This window comes from Ovis aries, chromosome 11, assembly GCF_016772045.2.
Source record: "Ovis aries strain OAR_USU_Benz2616 breed Rambouillet chromosome 11, ARS-UI_Ramb_v3.0, whole genome shotgun sequence".
NCBI lineage: Eukaryota > Metazoa > Chordata > Mammalia > Artiodactyla > Bovidae > Ovis > Ovis aries.
In genome coordinates this window covers 29,858,526-29,880,204 of record NC_056064.1, presented here as the reverse complement: position 1 = coordinate 29,880,204, position 21,679 = coordinate 29,858,526, and the positions used below count along the sequence as shown (strand labels likewise).

The 21,679-nt window shown below is 48.3% G+C and overlaps 1 protein-coding gene across 2 annotated transcripts in view; it reads right to left on the bottom strand.

The window, feature by feature from the left end:
* SHISA6 (shisa family member 6) overlaps positions 1 to 21,679 on the bottom strand; it is a 264,704-nt gene that overhangs the window by 222,428 nt on the left and 20,597 nt on the right. For both annotated transcript variants that reach the window (XM_042255674.2, XM_042255675.2), the window contains exon 2: positions 17,533 to 17,693. In XM_042255674.2, coding sequence (XP_042111608.1) covers positions 17,533 to 17,693 — 161 coding nt within the window. The remainder of the gene's footprint in view (positions 1 to 17,532; positions 17,694 to 21,679) is intronic.

Genomic DNA, 21,679 nt, shown 5'->3' with positions numbered 1-21,679 from the left:
TAAACAAAATTGTTACCAAGGTTGGTGCCTTCAGTGGCTCCTACTTAAGAATGGTTACATAGAACATCTCGCTCCTTCTTAGAGAACCTCGAGGTTTAGCGTACTCAGCCAGCCCTTCTGACTCATGTGAGCCCACCGGCCAGAGGCTGCTGACCAGCCTCAGCCAAACCTTCACGGCTCTGAAGGTCATCATGAGCTTCCTTTGCAGGAAAATCTAAGGAGCCAGGTGTTTGCCCAACAGCCCTGAGAGCATGATCCTGCTAATGAAAGCTGAAAATACAGGTCACTGGCCTGGCCCCGTCTCTCTCTCTGTTTTGTGATGTTCTTGGTCTCCGTGACCTTAGGGCTGTGAATGAAAACTACTAGGAGGGCTGGACACAATGTTCGCCCAGGAGGGTTGGCCGAGCCTGTCTTTACAAGCTCTTGGAACCACTCAGGGTGCTGCAGAGCTGCGTCTAAGCTGTGTGATCTTGAGCCAGTCAGTCAGCCTTTCTGAACTTCAATCCCGTCATCTGCAGGTGATGAGAGTCATATCACTGACTTCTAAGGATTCCTATCACATTGCTGCTTAGGAAAGTGGGTTCACGTGACCCAAACCACAAAGTTGCCTGCTTTGAAAGTCATGGAAGGAAAAGTCTAAAATTATTATGCGACACTGACCCAAACTCCATACCCGTAATGCCAGTGCTCTCCCACGATTTCTCACCAGCCATCGTGCCTGGACTGTGCTGGTGGCCTTATATTCATTGCCTCTTATCTCCACAAGGATCACGTTAGTGGCTTGGTCATGTCCGACTCTGCGACCCCACGGACTGTAGCCCGCCAAGGTCCTCTGTCCGTGGAAATCCCTGGAAGAACACTGGAGTGGGTTGCCATTCCCTCCTCCAGGGATCTTCCCAACCCAGGGATCAAACCTGGGTCTCCTGCAACACAGGCAGATTCTTTACCATGTGAGCCACGAGGGCATGCACACAAAGATCATACCAGGAGATAGCCTCATAGAGAGAGAACCAAACTGAGGTCCAGAGAGGTGAAGCCACATCTCTGCTCAGGGTCACATGGCTCGCCCACACTTCCCACAACAGGTATATGCTTCTCTGGTTGCCCTGGAGCTGAGACCATGACCTGATAGAGCTCTGCTACCCCTGACCTCACACCCACATCCTTTCCAAAGGGTTACAGGAAGTGTCTCTGCAGCAGCACCCGAAGGAAGAGTCAGGCTGGGGACCCAAACTGCTCCCTCTAGGAAGGGCTCCAGAGCAAGCCTAAGACTCTGCCACTTATAGTTTCTTTCCTTGGGACACACAGGACTGTTCCTCTTACCACCTCCCTATAAAACGGCCCCAAACTGTGCCCCAGGTTCCCCATCCCAGAGCCACTTGGACCGCAGTGTCTTCTGTAGCCCTGGCCGTCCACCTCCACCTGCTGCCCCGCCCCACCCCACCTCCTCCGAGGCCCCACTTCCTTTCATCTAATTCTTATGGGGAAAGAAATGCCACATTTATTAAAGTGAAGGCTTATCTATTTCATCACAGATCTAAGCTGCAGTGATAAATCCCTAAGCTAAGCACACACAAAGGGAAATACAAAGCTTGAATACAGATCAGAATCGAGAAGCCAGGGAGAGGGGGGTAAGTGTGGGCTCTGACCCAGCTGCTGGCTACCTCCCTCTCCCACTCAGGGGTCTCCATCTCGAAGACACTGCTCCTGCCTCATCTCACAGGGAGGTGGTTGGGCCAGAGCAATGGCCACATCAACACACTTTTCTAGATAGTTCTGGCAAAGCCTCCACAAATGTTCTGTTTAGGAAGAATCAGCTTTGTTGCATCTGGTAAAACTCCTGAATCATCTAAATTGATTTTTGTCTCTTCATTCAGCAGGCACAGGCTAGGATGCAGGGTGCAAGAGAGCCCAGAGTTCCTGGCAGTGAAGGTGCGGGGGCCCAAAGGTGAATAGGACACTGCCTTGGACCACAAGGAGCTCACACAGCTGGGGACACAGAGGTGAGGACGCTCCACAGAGGTTGCCTGGAATGTGTTGGCTTTGCTATCAGGGTAAAGTTCTGGATTCCTAATCAGAGTCCAAGTAAGGAAACGCAACCCCTTCAGAGCTTTGAGACACTTCTACAGGGGTGCCCAGTGGCTTCACCTGTCCTGTGCACTTACAGTCCATTAATTGTTACTGTGAAAGCAGGGGTGGTAGCCACAATGATTAACTGCCCCTAGTAGCTTTTTATACCGATGGTTTGTGGAAGAAAGCATCACACAGCCCCAGGTACCATCCTAGCCATGCAACGACTCTGATCACTACTTGTCCCTCGACAAGTCATTCTTTAGTAAAAGAATTCCCATATTTTAACTGATCACCTGACCACCCAAAATAAAGACTACATTGGCTACCGTGATGTAAGTGGGAAGGGTATGGCAACTTCAAGCAAGCATCCTCAAAAAAATGCAACATGATCTTCTTGGCCTTTACTTCCTTCTGATGCCTGGAATGCAGGCATGATGGCATGAGCTGGAGCAGCCATCTTGGGCTATGATGCGGAAGCCACATGCTTAGAAAGCCAGAGCAATCAGATAAGAGAAGCTTCCTTATAACACAGAGCTAAACTATAGTTGAACTGATTTCTTTTATAGGAGAAAATTGCTTTTGTATCAGAACTGTTATTTCAGGTATTCTGCAGGTATACAATTACAATTGCTGCCTCCTGTCTAGTGTATTAAGTAAGAGAATTCATTCTGTCATTTATTCAAGAAATAGCTATTGAATGACTGCTAAGGACCAAGATATGTACACCATGAATACAGTAAGCAAAGCAGACATGTTCCTGTCCTCGAGGCACTTAAGGTCAGGGTCATTGCTGATGCTGCTTAGTTACAGTGAGATAAAGTGTTAGTTGCTCAGTTGTGTCCAACTCTTTGTGACCCCCTGTCAGGCTGCTCTGTCCATGGGATTCTCCAGGCAAGAATAGTGGAGTGGGCTGCCATTTTCTTCTCCAGGGGATCTTCCCAACCCAGGGATTTAACCTGGGTCTTTCGCATTGCAGGCAGATACTTGACCATCTGAGCCACCAGGGATGGTGAGATAAATCTAGGGCTAAATTCAGGTCTAGATCCCTGGGAGAAGAAAGTGTGTATATGGATGTATATCTATATATACTCTATGGAGTGTGTGTGTGTGTGTGTGTGTGTGTGTGTGTGTGTGTGTGTGTGTGTACGAGAGAGAGAAAGAAAGCCAAATTCTCTGACTTCCCTTATAACTGCTGTGGCAACATCCACTGGAGAACTGGTCAGCCCAGCCCAGCTCAGTTCATCTGCCAACACTCAGATCCTTCCTATCTTTCTTTTGGGTAAGAGCTCTCAGCTCTTCATTCCAGGTCCTTGCACTGACCTAGCCATTCTCATTTGCTCTGGCCAAAATCTTTGAAGTCATCCATGACTCTTGCCTTCCCCTGCTACCTTCCATATCATCATTTCTACTTTCAAATGCATCACACACCCTGCTGGATCCTAGCATTGCAACAAAGCTGAACTGCTTAAATCTAGTAGTTGTTTCATGGTGACACAGGAGAGCATCCTTGAATTTAGAAGATCCAGGGATAGAAGTACAGTGGGGAATGAAGAATCATGAGATCATATCTGCAACTTACTCTCACATGGTTCAGTGCTGCTGCTGCTGCTGATGACAGTGATGCTGACGGTGATCCTGACAATGGTGGTAATGATGATGGAGGTGAGGACGATGACGGTGATGATGGAGGTGATGAAGATGACGGTGATGATGGTGAAGATGAGAAGAGGAGGGGGAGGAAAGACAGAGAGGCAGATGTCAACAACTGGTGAAGAGCATTCAGGTGTTCACTGAATCATTCAATCACCTGAAAATTTTCCACTGGCTTAAAATTATTCAAGATAAGATGTTAATAATAAATTAGCCGTGAAGCTGAGTCTTTCAAAGGCCCTCCTCTACCACCATCTTAGTCCAAGTCTCCGTCTGTTTCTCCTCTCCTCCAACTCCTCCCCCCATCCCTGCCCTTCCAGGGTCTATTCTGAGCAGAGCGATTCTGTAAAACACAAGTCAAATCACATCACGCCTCTGGTACAATCCCCACGATGGCTCCCATCACACTCAGAATGAAGCCAAGATCCTCCTGTGGCCCGCGGCCCCCCCCCCCCCGACTTCACCCGCTGCCTCGTCTCTACTCAGGCTCTCTCCACCCCAGATACTCTGGTCCTTCTCCTCCCCAGACACACCGGCAACACGCACTTCCGCCCAGCTCACGGTCACACGTGGCTTGCCCTCCACCATTCAGGTCTCTGCCTCAGTAATTCAACCAGAAATGAGGTCTCTTCTTCAAATCAGGCTTCTTCCCCCCCAACTCCCATCACTCACTACTCCCTTCTCCTGCCCTATTTCTCTCAAAGCACTTACCACTGCCACTTATGTTGTATGTTTATGAGTTTCTTTTCTGTCTCTTCCATCTGAATGTAAGTGCTGTGCAACTTGGGACTTGGCTTTCTTCCCTTCCACATCCCTGGTGACTGGTACCCAGTAAAGGACTAAAACTGTTTTTATATGAATGAAAGGACCGGAGCATCTTGAGTCCCACCCTGACCTCCCCTTTTCCTTCCTCCCAACGTGCTGCCAGGAGGCCGTGATCCCAGTGCCTCTGGCTCTGTGAGCCTCTTATCTTAGAGCCTCACAAGACCCCTAGCAGGGTCCAACCCCGCACCCCATCCCCCATCATTGGCCCAACTGAGCCATATGGCACCTCCCCAGCAGGCACCCCCGCCCCTTCCCACATACCTCCTGCCCTCCAGGAACACAGCCCTTATGTTTAGAGAAGGAAAAAGAGAGTCCTGCTCAGAGCCAGCCTGCTCCAACGAGACACAGAGTTCCAGTTCCTCTGGCCTCATACCCAGTGTCTTATCACCACTGCCCGCTTGCAGAAAAGACACACCAACTATTCCAGAGGCGGTGATCACCCTTAAGCAACCCTGCTTGCCAGGCTCTTGCTGCCCCCAGTCCACCGACCAGGAACACTCTCCACCATCCTGTTCAATCCCACCATCCTTCAAGGCACTGGCCCTAACCAGGCCCCTCCCTGAGAAGCTTCTGAACATGTGGCTGATTCTGATGAGGTGTCTGTATGGCTGGTTATCTTTTCACTGTCTAGTCTGGTCTTTCTGCTCCTGGATTTAAGCTCCTGAGGCCAGTTTGTGTCTTATCCATTGCCTGGCTCAGCACATGATGGGTGCTTCACATCTAGGGATGGGTGGCTGGATATCATCTCCTCTTCCATCATCAGTCCTAAATATTCTTTACTGTGTTGAATGGGCTTGGAGCTCCTTGGGGGAAAAGAGCCCTGGCGCCCGCCTGGAGAGAGGCTGGGCTCCCCTCGCCCTAGGAGCTCTCACCCTTCGAGACCTTCGTGTCAGGCCACACCCACCCCCTCCCCCCAGGCCTGTGGCAGTTAGCCCGGCCTGCCTCGCACCTTCTTGCCCATGTCCTCTCTGCATTGTGCTCTGTTGGTCTTCGGTTTTGCCAACTCACCACGGTCATTGTGAATTCTAACCCTGTCCGTAGCGCCTTCCCTCTCCCTGCACCTCGCTCTGGTAACAGCCGGAACGTATTTTAAATCCTCCTGCTTTCTGGGCGCAGTGAGTAATTAGAGGCCCAGCTCAGTGGCCCTGCTTGCTCCCTGGCCATATGGTGAGGTCAGGCCTCATCTGCCTCCCACACGGGCTGCCTCCCTGGCCAGGCAGCCCAAGCCGGTGCAGTTCCCAGGCAGGAGCAGGACCACGCCCTGGGGCTGGAAGGATGCAAGGATGCGTCAGGCACAGCTGGCTTGACCAGGGTGAGGGTAGCTCCTTGGGCTTCTGGGGGTCCAAGGGCTCTGGGTTCTGCTTCGGAGCACCCCCTCCCTTCTCAAGGCAATCCTGTGCTGGGAAAAGCCATCACCCACACCCCACCCAGGACTGGAACACAGCTCAGGACTCACTTTCTAAATGGCTTTAAATTTTGAAGTAGGAAAGAACTTTTCCGCTCATGACCTGTCCGGCCTTGAGGACAGATGGTGATCTGGCCAAGTCTGGGCTCTGACCCCAGGGTGCGGAGGATGGGGAGGGATCACAGAATCCCAAGAGGAAGATGAGTTTGTATAGCCACTAAGCGGGGCTTCCAAAGTGGCTCAGTGGGTAAAGAATCTGTCTGCAACACAGGAGACATGGGAGACACGGGTTTGATCCCTGGGTCAGAAAGATCCCTTGGAGGAGGGCATGATAACCCACTCCAGCATTCTTGCCCAGAGAATCCCATCGACAGAGGAACCTGGAGGGCTACAGTCCATAGAGTCACAAAGAGTCAGACACGACTGAAGTGACTGAGCACGCACGCATGCAGCCACTAAGTGAGTGAGCTTGGAATCAGGCCTCCTGACTCATGTGCCAATGCCAGCCGGGCCCCGGGTACTGGCTGTCCCACTGTCCCCACCCCTGAGTCCCTTCCTGTTGGGGGATGGGAGGATCCGCAAGAGCAGGCTCTGAGCAGGGTCAGCCCTCAAATGCCAGCTACACCCTCTACATTCTCAGAAAGGGAGAATCTTAAGAGATTCCAAGGCCAGCACCCACCCCTCACCCCCACTGACTCCCTGCTAAAAATGCCCAGTAGCTTCTCCCAGTCCCCTTTCTCAAAGTATCCTGGGGTGAATGCTCCCTTTGTGGCAGGGAGGTCCGTCCTGGAGCTGAGAGGCTCACATCTTGAGACCGTTAGCCTCCTCTAGGGTCCTCCTTGTAGCCACAAGTCCAAGCACTAGGCAGCCAGGGCCGGGCGTGGACCCAGGGGCAGGGACGGGCTCCACGGAGCTGTAGGGCCTCCCAGGGCCCTGTCTGCACCTCCGGTCAGTCTGGCCTCAAGGTGTGGCCTGTGGGGTCAGACTGCCCCTCCTTCAGAGCCCAGACCAGTGCCTCCTGGTGGTATAACTCTGGACAGACTTCTGAAGCCCCTGAGTCTCAGTCTCCCTGTCTACAAAGCAGGCCTGATCACAGGCTGCCTCACTGGGTAGTGACAAGATTGAATTAAGTCATTGCATGGAAAGTTCTTTAAAAAGAAGGAAGAGCTTTAAAAATCTGAAAGATGCGGTATATACAATGAAATCTTACTCAGCCACCAAAAAGAATGAAGTAATGCCATCTGCAGCAACATGGATGGACCCAGAGACTGTCCTACTAAGTGAAGTAAGTCAGAAAGAAGAGGAAAAATCTAAAAAGGAATGGCACAAATGAACTTACAAGACAGAAAGAGACTCACACTTAGAGAATGAAGTCATGGTTGGTTGCGGGGATGAGGGGAAGGGGTAGTTAGGGAGTTTGGGATGGGCATGCACACACCGCTGTATTTCAAATGCATAACCAACAAGGGCCTACGGCAGAGCACAGGGAACTCTGCTCAGTGGTATGCGGCAGCCTGGATGGGAGGGGAGCTTGGGGGAGAATGGGTACATGTGTATGTGTGGCTGAGTCCCTTCGCTGTCCACCTGAAACTATCACATTATTAACTGGCTATACTTCAGTACAAAATAAAAAGATTTTAAAAATTATTTTAAAAGCACCATCCATTGTGAATATTCTTTAAAGACCAGGGTTTTCAGGCTTCCTGGCAGCTATGCCCCTCCCTGGGGAGCACAAGCCATGGGTGTCTAAGGGCAGGACACCCTAAGACAGGCCAGTCACCTCCCAAGATCCGGACCCAGGGTTCCTTCAATGCAATCGGAAAACTGCTGTTTCCAGGCTACCGACTGATCTGCTCTGTTTGTTCACACCAAACACAGCGTCAACTACACCCCTGTGACTCTCTTGCATGACTGCTCCCCTCCTCATCAGATACACGGGTTCTGACCCCCAAACACAAGACTGTTAGTGTGCTGTTCACAGCTCTCATGTACCTGGCCCTGAGCTGGGCCGACAGCAGTCATGTCTTAGGGAGATGTCATAGGATAGAGGTCCAAGCTGGGACTCATTCCCTACACCCATGCCCCTAACTCTGAAGTGCCAGGCGCCCTGGGGAGGGGCCGACCCATCCAGGAGTCAGGACAGTGAGAGGGGAGCCGAGATCGGGAGAAACAGGGAGGCTGAGCAAGAGTGGACATAAAGAATGTTCCAGAGTGAAGAGCAGATCTTCGTGGGAGCCTGTGAAGCCAGGGAGGACTTACCACCCAAAAACCCAGCAGGTCCAGGCAGCCAGAGCCTTGGTTTTGGTGGAAGGAGGGGTAGGAGGCCCATTCCAGCCACAGAGCCCAGCAGAGCCTGCTCCTGGGACCCCCATGGCCACCGAGGCGCAGGGACGAGGACGGAAGTCAGCAAGCCGGGAGCAGAGGCCGCAGGTGTAGACGACTGTTCTGCTCGGCTGTCAAGGAGAGAAGCAGGCAGCGAGGGGGTAGGGAGCAGTGGTGAAATGGAGAGAGGGCTTCCCTCCTGCCTTAAGGTGGGGGGAGCTCACTGACACCTAAAGGAACCGAGCTGGTAGAGATCGGGGCAGGGATGTGGATCCCGGGAGCAGGGCATCTGAGGACCAGAAATAAATGGGATCTGAGACACAATGGAAGGAGGTGCTCTCGGCAGTAGACATAACCCCACAGAGACATTCGGAACCCTGAGTCTGCCATCGTGGGGGTTCTGGGCACCCTGCTGGTGATGCATGACTTCAGTCAGCACACTTTCTACACCATCACCCGGGTGGTGAATATAACCACCAAGAAGGTCAGGCTGGGGACCCTGGCCTCCGCGTCTCCTCCTCCTATGCCCCGACGCTGAGTTGTGTCCAACTCTTGGCAACCCCATGGACTGTAGCTCTCCAGGCTCCTCTATCCATGGGATTTCCCAGGCAAGAGTACTGGAGTGAGCTGCCATTTACTACTTCAGGGCATCTTCCTAACCCAGGAATCGAACCCACCTCTCCCGTGTCTCTTGCATTGGCAGGCGGGTTCTTTACCACCGAACCACCTTGGGGACCCTGGACTCTTAGTGGGACATGGTAACTCCTTAGCTCTCATTAGGCCCCATTCTACCTGCTGTAAAGCCAAGATCCAGCAACACCCTGACCAGAGCTGCAGGAAAGGAAGGTGGGGGAGTAGGGCCTGATGTTTATGGGGCACTCCTGGGCTCACGACTCTGTGCTGGCCTCTGACTTGCTCACAGCATCCTGGTGAGGGATGTGTACCCCCACTCACATGTCACATGGAAGCAGAGGTTGCCTGGAAGGTGCCCGGGGCTTTCAGAGAGAAATTAAGAACAGGGGTCGACAAACAACAGCCATGGGCCCAGTCCATCTATTACTTTTATAAATAGCATTTCATGGGAACACAGTGGTGCTCACTCTTTTATGTATCTCTGTGGTCCAGCCGAGTAGCAACGATGGAGACCTTACGGCCATAGAGTCTGAAACATTTACAACCTGGACCTTTTCAGAAAAAGTCTGCCCAGCCCTGCTGAACAGCCCTGGACTGAGGTCTATCAGCTGGTCCAAGTTCAGGCAGGATCTGGGTCTTGGTGTGTCCGGTTCTGTTACTGCATTATCCTGCCTTCTTTATAGGGAGGGCGTCTTCATGCGGGAGAAGCAGCCAGAGAAAGCTCTCCCATTAGCCCTTCTTTCTATTAGGAATGCTAACTGGTTATCCTGTGTGTCAGGATGGCCGAGCCGTCTAAGGTGCTATGTCCATGGGGTTGCAAAGAGTCAAACACAACTTAGCCACTAAACTACAACAAAAATGGAGTCCACATCCACTACTCGGCAACCAAGGCTATCTTACTATATTAGACATCAGATCAGCATAGTTAAATCACAGCCACACTCCCTACCATGGCCTCCAAGACCACGCCATGGACTGGCCCACGTCAGTCCATTCGCATCACGCACCTGCCACTCCATCACTGACCACACTCTGCACCTGTGCCTGCTTTCTGTTCCGTGAACAGCCAGGCGTGCTCCAGCCTCAGGGCCTTTGGACTTGCTGGTCCGTCTGCCTAGAATGTTCTTCCTCTGGATGTCCCCATGGCTGGCTCCTCTCTGTCAGTCAGGTGCCAGCTCAAATGCCACCTCCTAGGACCACACTATCACAAGTGCCAAGGGGAAGGGGGTGGGGAGCGATGGAGGGAGTTTGGGATGAGTAGATGCAAACTGTTATATGTAGGATAGATAAACAACAAGGTCCTACTGTATAGTACAGGGGACTCTATTCAATATCCTGTGATAAACCATAATGTAAAAGGATATGAAAAAGAATGTATACATAGGTATAGCTGAGTCACTTTGCTATATCACAGAAATTAACATAACATTGTAAATCAAGTGTATTTCAAGAAAAATAAATTTTTTAGAAACAGGCCTCCCTTTCCCCAGCCTTCCTCTAACACATCACCTGCCTGCCTATGCCTGGAGCATTTAGCACTCGCTGAAATTATTTACCTGTTTATGTCTCCTCCATTACAGTGTAAGCTCCCCAAACGGAGAGGATTTTTTTGTTCAAGACCAAAACTTGAACTCAAGGAGATGTTCCACACCACTAACATTTGTAAAGCTTTATTTAATCTTTGGCCATGCTGCATGCAGGATCTCACTTCCCTGACCAGGGATCCAACCCATGCCCCCTGCGTTGGAAGCACGGAGTCTTAACCACCGGATCATCAGGGAGGGCCCCCACACCACTAATGTTTAAAGCAGCCCTGTCCAGTGTCAATGAGATGAAAATCATAGATATGACCCACATAGGTAAGTCCACATTGCTTAGTCATCATGTTAAAAAATGAAAAAAACAGATGAAATTAATTTTAATAATAGATTCTATTTAACCTGATATATCCAAAATATTATCATTTCAAATGTAATCAATATAAAAAATTATGGAGCTATTTTAATATTCTTTCTTTTTTCACACCGACTCTTTGAAATCTTGTCAGGCTCTGAAACATACTTCAAGCGCTCCACAAACAGCCACACATGGCCTGGTGACCACCAGAGGAAGACGTGCAGGCCTGAAACAGTGTTTCTCTCTGTCAGATGCTGCTCTGATTGTATTAACACTCCTTTACTCCCCACAGCAGCCCTAGGAAGGAAGCACTACTATTAACCCATTCTACAGATGGAAGCAAGCAAAGCTCCTACCCTCTGGCCACACTGAACCTGGAGTCCTGGATCAGCCCCAGGATGGGAGGAGAAAGGCTGTGGGGTGAAGCCTGGGCTCTGGAAACTGGCACCTCCTGGCTCAGCTCCCCACCATATAACCAGCCCACTGGGCTGTCAGTGTGGCCAACTCTGTGCTAATTGTGCAGACAGGGCAGCAGAGGGTCACGCAGCCTTGATGAGAGCTCTGCAACCTCCAGGCAGGTCACTACCACCTGCGGTCTGGCACCTCCATCTTTCCAAGTGAAGGACCATCTTGACACTCCCTGCAAATATTCACTGAGCTGTTACAATGAGCTTCCAGGGAATGCTCTTGGATCTAAGACGCCACAGAGAATAAGACAAACCCTTGCCTACATGGAGCTTAAACTCTGGTAGGGACAGAAACAATAAACTAGTGATCTCATCAATCCACGGCGTTAGATGGTGCAGGTGCCCAGAAGAAAATGAAGCAGGGGACAGGCGCAGATGAGATTAGGAAAGGTCGTCAACCTCTTGTGAGCATGAACTTTCACAGCACAAATATCGGATGCTGGACAGTTTCCTGCCACCAAAGAGAAGGGGAAATACCCTAAGGCAAGAACATGCTGACTTGAGGAGGGTCAGGTGTCTGGATCCCAGAGAGAAAGGCAGAAGGTAATAGAGTCTGAGCTCAAGGAAGCACTGAGGGGCCAGGTCATGCAGCGCTGTAACTACGAGCCCCTCTGTCAACTGTCCAGCCCCATTCTTGGTCTCCATGAAGCTCGGAGGCACGCCCCTTGGCTCCCTTGGTCTGCCATTAATGCAGGCGGCTTTGACAGGAGGCAGAGGACTGATAACTCACATACACAACTCCCAGTGGTGTGGAGCTGCAGGGAATAAATATTTATTCCCTCCAGAAGACACCACTCTTGATGATGGTAAGTTGGTTATCAAGACTTTAGAACCCCAATACATGATATCCGAGGGATGGGTACCCCTACTCTCCCCAAGTTGTCCCAAGACAGGTTCTTTAGGAGTGAATCAGACCAGGTGAACATGCAAGGTCCCCACTCCTCCCCATTCCTGAAGGTCACTCGAGACCACTGCAAGCCTCTGAGATCCTGGGCTCAGGGACCTGCAATTCCAGATAGAGTACATATCATGACGCCCAGCTCTGCCCTGTCTGCCAATCAGCTCTGATGCAGTCAGTCCCTGGTATCCAAGGGATGGTTCCAGGAACTGCAAGGGAAGCCAAATTCCATGGATACTGGAGTCCCAAAGTCAACCCTCTGTACCTGCAGCTTCCACATCCAAGGATTCAGCCAACCTTGGATGGTAAACACAGTACAGGATCTGAGTTTAGTTGAATCTGTGGATGGGGAGCCTGTTGTATTTTTACTCACACCTACTTCTGCCCAGGGGACTCCATACATAGCTATAGACTGACCTCTCCCTCTCTCAGATGAGCCCAAATCCCCCGCTCCTTCAGCCCACCTGCCGTGGAGAAGACTTACCCCTGCAGCTCACGAAGAAGGACCAGCCAAGCTCCACTTTGTGAGTCTTGATGTGAATTCAGACTCTGCAGTCCTTGAGGACATTTTTCTTATTTGACAATCTTCCTTTAGCTCTGGTTCTTGGTTTGTTGAACAATGGAATCGTGTGGGAAGTTTCTTGAAAATTACTAATGTCTGGGTTCTACCCCAGACCAATTCAATCAGAATCCTGGGAGGTAAGGGCCAGGGCTTAATGTTATCAGAATTGCTTACATCATTTCAGTATGTCATCAGGGCTGAGGCTTGTGGTGCTAACAGGATCTTCTCCAACTTTAATAGGTGTACAAATCACCTAAAGATCTTGTTAAAATGCAGATTCTGAATCACTAGTCAGGGGAAGGGCCCAAGAGTTTGCACTTCTAACAAGCTCTCATGGGATGCAGTCACTGCTGGTCCACAGACCACACTTTGAATAGTGAGAGTCTAGAGGCAGCCAGATTTGAGAGGTGGGAGATGGAAATGGGCTTCACTGATTTTCCGTGTCCAAAGTAACTGTCCAGTATTAAAGCTCCCTTTAAAACTGGAGAGGGATTTCTAGAAGAGTTAGGATAAAGAGCTCTTACGGAAGGAAAAAGGAATTTTCTGCCAATGTGGAAATAAGAGATGTTATAGATATGAAATGTTGCAGGATCCCCTTTGCATTGTAAATAAAGTAACTAACAGACTAGCCAGAAAGAGTGGGTACTCCAGATTGGTGGTATCATTGCTTTTACTATTATTAAGGCAGGACCCTCACTCCACTCCCTAAACCAAACAAGCCTGTGCTTTCGACATGCAAGAGCCGCATAAAGCCCTCCAAAGCCCCTTCATCCTCAGAGGATGTGCTACAGGCAGGGGCAGGCACAGAAGGCTTGGGGCCAGGGGCTTTCATTCTGGATAAAACCCCATGGATCCTTCCTGGTCTAAGGACACCAATGCCTACATTTCTCTCATTAATTTGGTTTATTTGCCTTCAGTTGTGAATATACTTCTATAGCCCCACTATGGCTGATATAGAGGTTTGCTATGTTCAGGATCTATTTTAAGTGATCTCCTTAGTTTAACTCATTGAACAACTCTACACATTCAGAAAAATAAGATCATGGCATCCGGTCCCATCACTTCATGGCAAATAGATGGGGAAACAGTGGAAACAGTGACAGACTTTATTTTGGGGGGCTCCAAAATCATTGCAGATGGTAACTGCAGCCATGAAATTAAAAGATGCTTACTCCTTGGAAGAAAAGTTATAACCAACCTAGACAGCATATTAAAAAGCAGAGACATTACTTTGCCAACAAAGGTCCGTCTAGTCATGGCTATGGCTTTTCCAGTAGTCATGTACAGATGTGAAAGCTGGACTATAAAGAAAGCTGAGCAACGTAGAATTGATGCTTTTATACTATGGTGTTGGAGAAGACTCTTGAGAGTCCCTTGGACAGCAAGGAGATCCAACCAGTCCATCCTAAAGGAAATCAGTCCTTAATGTTTATCAGAAGGACTAATGTTGAAGCTGAAACTCCAACACTTTGGCCACCTGATGTGAACACCTGACTCTTTTGAAAAGACCCTGATTCTGGGAAAGATTGAAGGTGGGAGGAGAAGGGACAACAGAAGATGAGATGGTTGGGCGGCATCACCAACTCAATGGACATGAGTTTGAGTCAACTCCAGGAGTTGGTGATGGGCTGGGAATCCTGGCATGCTGTAGTCCGTGGGGTCGCAAAGAGTCGGACATGACAGAGCTGACACAGCTGTACTATTAGCCTCACGGCAGATGAAAAAACTTAGAAAGGCAAAGAAACTTGCCAAAGCCACATACGCAGCATGTGAAAGGGGAAGAAAAGGAAAAAATACTGAGAGGCATTTATGTCACAGCAATGTTATATCAGGGCTTTTAAAATGTTACTTGCTACGTGAGCTCGTGAAAATGCAAATTCTCCTCAAGCAAGTGAGATGGGAGCCTAAGATTCTGCATTTCTCAAAATCTCTCAAGTGATACTGATGTGGCTGATCCAGACTCATAGGCTATAATGCCTCCTGAGATTTCTGGATATCTTTCTCAAGATCCTCCAACAAGACTCTTGCCACAATACTCCTCTGATCAGTGATCAACAGTGATCTGTTGATTCGACCAGTGGTGAAACCACAACAAATCTCCACTTGGAACAGTTACACAAAGTTCTATTTAAACTTCTGCTCAAAACGCAGTCTTCTGTGGCAAAGGATCAGCTATTTGGAAAAGCAGTTGCATCCATTAGAAGCTGTAGACATTGCAGATGGTTATGAAATTGCTTTTAAATCTAAGTATCACCATTGAGAATGCATTCTGGGCCAGGGAACAATTCCCATCTCTACAAGCCAAGTGAAGAGTTCCAAATTGAGAAATACAGGGAGGGATTTCTCAAAACAAAGGAGTGAATCATTTAACTATAAGCTTCTCTTCTCAGATCAACAGAGGAAAGGATATGTACAGAAACCAGAAGAAATGACAGACCTTCACGAGCAGTAGAAGGCATTTAAGGGCAAATCAAGACTGTCCACTTAGTCTAGACTCAGTGACTGGGAACTATCTGGTTTGTGAATGAGACAGAGAAAAGCAGAACAGAGAGGGATGAAGATAAACTTGAGCCTGACTTCAAATCATGAGTCTCTGGAGAAAGAGAAAGGCCCCCTTGCAGATGGTCACAATACCAAGTTTAAATTAGACAATCAACAATAAGTTAGAATGGCACCTTTCTGCACTTTCCACAGCTCAATGATTCCCCAAACTTCGCTCCATATTAAAATCACCTGTGGTGCTGGAGAAGCCTCTCGAGAGTCCCTTGGACTGCAAAGAGACCAAACCAGTCAATCCTAAAGGAAATCAACCCTGAATATTCATTGGAAAGACTGATGACTGAAGCTGAAGCTCCAATACTTGAGCCAGCTGAGCCAACTCACTGGAAAAGACTCTGACGCTGGGAAAGATTGAAGGTAGGAGGAGAAGTGCAGGGACAGAGAATGAGATGGTTGGATGGCATCACTGACTCAAAAGACATGAGTCTGAGCAAACTCCAGGAGATAGTAAAGGACAGCGAAGCCTGGAGTGCTGCAGTCCACGGGGTCGCAAAGAGCGGGACACGACTGAACGACGACAACCTATTAGAAAGAAACATGCCCCCCACCTCCTGTGCAGGCTACACCCCCACATCAATTAAATTATAATCTCTGGGGGTGAGGCCCAGGTACTCTAAATTTTTAAAGCTCCCAAGGTGATTCCAACGTGCAGCCAAATTTGAGAACGACTTCAGTGTCTTCATTCATAAAATAAAGGAATCCATCTGGACAAGTTATTCTTTATTCTGTCTGTGTGTTAGAATCACTTTCGAGTGATTTTTTAAAATACTGCTGCCAGCAGCATCCCCAGAAACTCTGGTTAATTGGTGGGACCCAGACACCAGCATCATCAGCATTTTTAAGAGCTTCCCCAGGTGATTCTAATATGCAGCAAGGGAGATAATCACTGGTCTCGAGGTTTTTGCCAGTTCCTTCTATTACTTACATTTTAAACATTTATGATATTCAGGCTAAAAATGCATCTTAGAATTTTTTGCAAGGGTGGATTTCTCATTGTTAATTTTAAATCAGAGATTTTCAACTTTGGAAGAACCTCGTAAACCCTACACAACATGTTGGATCAAATATATATTCATATGTGTACATCTGGGGGAGGTGAATGTCCTTGATTTTTATCCGAGTCTCAAAAGACTACACTGTATTACCTCAAAGGCAAGTATGTGATTTCTGATTTTATAAATTTGGTCTCAATAGCACGTCTGCTACAGTTTGAATTCACAACAGACCTATTGCCACCTAGTGATTGCATATCTTTATTGCAGGTTTAGTTCAGACCCTACAGCCTCTGAAGAGCTATAGGGTGATGATTTCAGATCCAAGTACCAACACAGAAGCCATGTCTGAGATTAGGGCTAGTAGTAGGCTGTCTGGTAATGCTCACAATGAGAGATGACCTCCCCAGCTGCTCTTGTAAGGGGACAGTCCTCTCAGAAACTCTGAGAAAGTAATGTCCCAAACTGGATTAGGATACTAGGGTTTTCTAGACCTGACTGTTGTTACCTACATGCCTCAGTTTGAATCCAGGCTTGCTTTCATACTAACCATATGTCCTTGGAAAAATTAGTGAGCCTTTCTGTTCCATATATAAAAAGAGGATAATACAAGCACTTCAAAGGCTGCTGTGAAAAATAAGACAATACATGTAAAATGATCAGCATAACACTTGGCACACAGCAAGATCCCCATACATGTGAGGTTATATTATTTATCATTGTTCCCTTGTTTTGTTTATTGTTCCATACGGGTTACAGTGATGGCCAAGTAGAAGAACACCAGCATCTTGCTGTTACACAGCAGCTCATATATCCAGAGAATCCACAGAGCACAGCAAAAGGTTATCCTACAACACAGACGTAATCCCTACCCACAGGAAATGCTTTTTGAGATTCCAACAGTTGAGCAGTCTCTGATTGCAGCCGCTTGTCAAATATCTGCCTTCCCACCACGTGGGCAAGAGAGTGACTATACCTCACCCCAAAGGCTGCCTCAAGTTCCTTTCAGGGAAGAGAGTTACGCAGACACTCAAGAGATCCCAGAGGCTCTAAACAATCAGCTCTCCTCCAGCCCAGACACTCACTGGCGGTGGTCTCCCACACCACTCTCTCCCCAAGGGGGACAGTCCCCAGACTCTTCCATAAGCCCACCAGGTCAGGGCTCCAGGACCTGCCTGGCTGAAGCAGAAACACCACAGAACCCTCTCGCCAGCCTCAGCCGAGATGCAAAGTGATCAGCGCTCACTTACCTGGAGTCTGCTTGGCCGTGCGCACGGGGGTGTAGTGGTTTTTGGAGGACGATCGGACCGGCGTGTTCTCTTTGGGAGAGCTATCGATGGCCGAGATAGTTTCTCTTTCACAGTGTGCTATGGGGATTGGTCCCTGTTGTCTTAGGATGTCAGCCAGAGCCCTGAAAGAGAAAGAGATCACACAGTGAGATTCACCAAACCGGTGAGCAAGCTAGGTGGGCAACTTTCACTGGCCCTTTGATGGATGGAGACCCAGTATTCAGTTACAGCCACAGCATCATCTGGTGTTGGGCCCAGTGGGGATATAGGGGAGAGGCTGCCATGCCTGGCGGGACAGGTATTAAAAGATTGTGATTGTGGTTTCTCTCTTTGATTCATTTCATACCAATGAACTCTGAGCCCTTTCAAAATGCTGGCTCCCCAAATAAGCCCCTATGCCAGGCAGATACTACAGGAGGTGCCGTGAGGAATGCCGCTGCAGTGAAAGGTGGTCACTGCTGGCCTCCAGTTCAGTGGCAAGTAATTAATATCAGGGGGATCAACCTCCCCATCGAAAGACACACACCAAGGAGAGGGTATCTATATAGGTGACCCAAATAAGTACAAAACACAGCTCCCATTGTCAAATAACGAGAACACAGTTCCTACCATCTAGGGGCTCAGCATTTAGGGGAAATCACTCCCACACCTGGTTTAGAACAAGACTCCCTCTGCAGGTTAATATCACAGGTGATACTACTGTTGGTAGAAAACAGGGACACACAGGATGTTCTGAGGAGACCCAAGGGACCACCATCGGACATGGTCATTTCAGGGTCAGGTGCCCAGTTCTTTGCATGAGCGAGGCAAGGATTCTTCCGTGTACCTGGGCTGTCTCTCAGGCATGGGTGAGGCACTGTGCTTCCAGCCCTCTCCCAGCCAGTCCAGCCCACCTGAGATCTGGCCACACCCAGCCCACCCTGCGGCTTCCATCTAGCTCCCTGCACTCTGCCCCCTTCCTTGAAAACTGACAACCACAGCGGTTTAAAAAGGAGTCTGAGAGTGAATTGTTTCCTTTCATTATTCTGCCTGACATGCTGAACCTTCCTAGGAGAGGAGCAGCTAGCTGGCAATCTTATCATTTAGGGGCATTTATACAGCAATTTCAGATTTTCCAAATGCTTTCCCCGTGCTGGCTTGCCTTTTTTTTTCCTCAGGCTCTAGGAGGAAAAGCATGCACACGTCACCACCTCATTCACTTCTGTGGACCAAGAAGAGAGGGAGGCGAAGACAGAACCTCACCAGTCTGTTAAAGGAATTTCGGGGAGACCTGGGGCCTAGGAATAAGAAAAAAACACTGCCCTACAAAATCGAGAGATTTGGGTTCTGATAACAGCTCTGCCAGTGATTAGCTGTGAATTTTCAGACAGATTTGTTAGCCTCTGAAATTGAAATTTAATCTTTTTATTTCCCAGCAGCAAAACAAATGGTTTAAACTAACATGACCTCGAAGATCCCTTTTAATTCCAAAATGTGATCAATATTTTACATATTTTTTTAACCACACATCCACACAAATTACCTAGACTCTTTCACCCTATTTATGAAAGACACTTTCCTACCATTTTTCCACAGTAAGGAAGTAGCAAGTTAAAAGTTACAACAGAAGTACAGACCAGTGGAATCAAATTGAAGAGTCCAGAAATAAACCTATACATCTATGTTCAACTGATTTTCGACAAGGATGTCATGATCACTGGAAAAGAGGTTTCTTCAACAAATGGACATCTGTACAATCAGAGAACAAAACTGCACCCTCACCTCTTACCATATGTAGTGATTAATTCAAAATGGATCATAAACCTAAATATTAGAGCTAAAACTATATTCTCTTAGAAGAAAATTGAGAAATCAGTCTCTGTAACCTCGGATTTGGCAAAGGTTGCTTAGATATGATACCCAAGCAGAAGGAACCAAAGAAAAAATTTGCAGACTCGACTTCATCAAAACTACAAACATTTCTACATCAGAAAATAGCACCAAGAAAATGAAAGCCAACCCAGAGAATGGGAGAAAATACTTGCAAATCATATTTCTACTACGAGATTTGCATTCAGAACATTTAAAGAACTCTTATAATTCAGCAATAAGAAACAACACAATTTTAAAATGGACAAGATATAATTAGACATTGCTCCAAAGAACGTACACATGAAAAGTAGCTCAACATCACTAGTCAACAGGAAAGCACAAATCAGAAACACAATGTGATACATGTTCACACCCACCAGAACAGCTATGACCAAAAGACAATTCCAAATGCTGGCACGGAGGTGGAGAAACTGGAGATTTCACACACTACCGGTGGAAATGCAAAATGGTGCAGGCCCTTTGTTAAACAGTTTGGCAGTTCCTCCAAATATTAAACATAGAGTTGCCATATGGCCCCGCAATTAGAATATTCCTAGGTATATGCCCAACAGAAATGAAAACATATGCCGACACAAACTTTATATATGAAAGTTCATAGCAGCATTATTAACAATAGCCAAAAGGTGGAAATAACCCAAATGCCCATCAGCTGGTGAATGGATTAATAAAATATTGTGTAGTCACACAAAATATTATTCACTTCAGTTCAGTTCAGTCACTCAGTTGTGTCCGACTCTTTGCGACCCCATGAATTGCAGCATGCCAGGCCTTCCTGTCCATCACCAACTCCTGGAGTTCCCTCAGACTCATGTCCATCGAGTCCGTGATGCCATCCAGCCATCTCATCCTCTGTCGTCCCCTTCTCCTCCTGCCCCCAATCCCTCCCAGCATCAGAGTCTTTTCCAATGAGTCAACTCTTCTCATGAGGTGGCCAAAGCTTGAGCTTCAGCATCATTCCTTCCAAAGAAGTCCCAGGGTTGATCTCCTTCAGAATGGACTGGTTGGATTTCCTTGCAGTCCAACGGACTCTCAAGAGTCTTCTCCAACACCACAGTTCAAAAGCATCAATTCTTCGGCGCTCAGCCTTCTTCACAGTCCAACTCTCACATGCATACATGACCACAGGAAAAACCATAGCCTTGACTAGACGGACCTTAGTTGGCAAAGTAATGTCTCTGCTTTTGAATATACTATCTAGGTTGGTCATCACTTTTCTTCCACGGAGTAAGCGTCTTTTAATTTCATGGCTGCAGTCACCATCTGCAGTGATTTTGGAGCCCCAAAAAATAAAGTCTTACACTGTTTCCCCATCTATTTCCCATGAAGTGATGGGACCGGATGCCATGATCTTCATTTTCTGAATGTTGAGCTTTAAGCCAACTTTTTCGCTCTCCTGTTTCACTTTCATCAACAGGCTTTTTAACTCCTCTTCTCTTTCTGCCATAAGGGTAGTATCATCTGCATCTCTAAGGTTATTGATATTTCTCCCGGCAATCTTGATTCCAGCTTGTTATTAGCCTTAAAAAAGCAAGATGCTTTGATACATGCTACAACATGAATGACCTTGGAAACAATACGCTACTTGAAAGAAGCCAATCACAAAAGACCACAGCTTATGATTCTACGCATGGAAAATACCCAGATTCGGCAGATCCATAGAGGTAGAAAACAGACCGGTGTTACCAGGGGCTGTTGTTGCTGTTTGGCTGCTCAGCTGTGTCCAACTCTTTGTGACCCCATGGACTGTAGCCTGCCAGGCTCTTCTGTCCACGTGACTTCCCAGGCAAGAATACTGGAGTGGGTTGCCATTTCCTTCTCCAAGGGATCTTCTCAACCAGGGATCAAACTGGTGTCTCCCGCACTGGCAGGTGGATTCATTACCTCTTGGCCACCAGGGAAGCCCTGCTGCTGCTGCTGCTGGGTCGCTTCAGTCGTGTCTGGCTCTGTGCGACCCCATGGACTGCAGCCCACCAGGCTCCCCCCGGCCCTGGGATTCTCCAGGCAAGAACACTGGAGTGGGTTGCCATTTCCTTCTCCAAAGCGTGAAAATGAAGTCACTCAGTCGTGTCCGACTCTTAGGGACCCCATGGACTATAGCCTACCAGGCTCCTCCGTCCATGGGATTTTCCAGGCAAGAGTATTGGAGTGGGGTGCCATCGCCTTCTCTGACGGAAGCCCTCCTAGGGGCTAATGGAGAATGACTATTAACAGGTACAGGTTTTCTCTGGGGGATGAT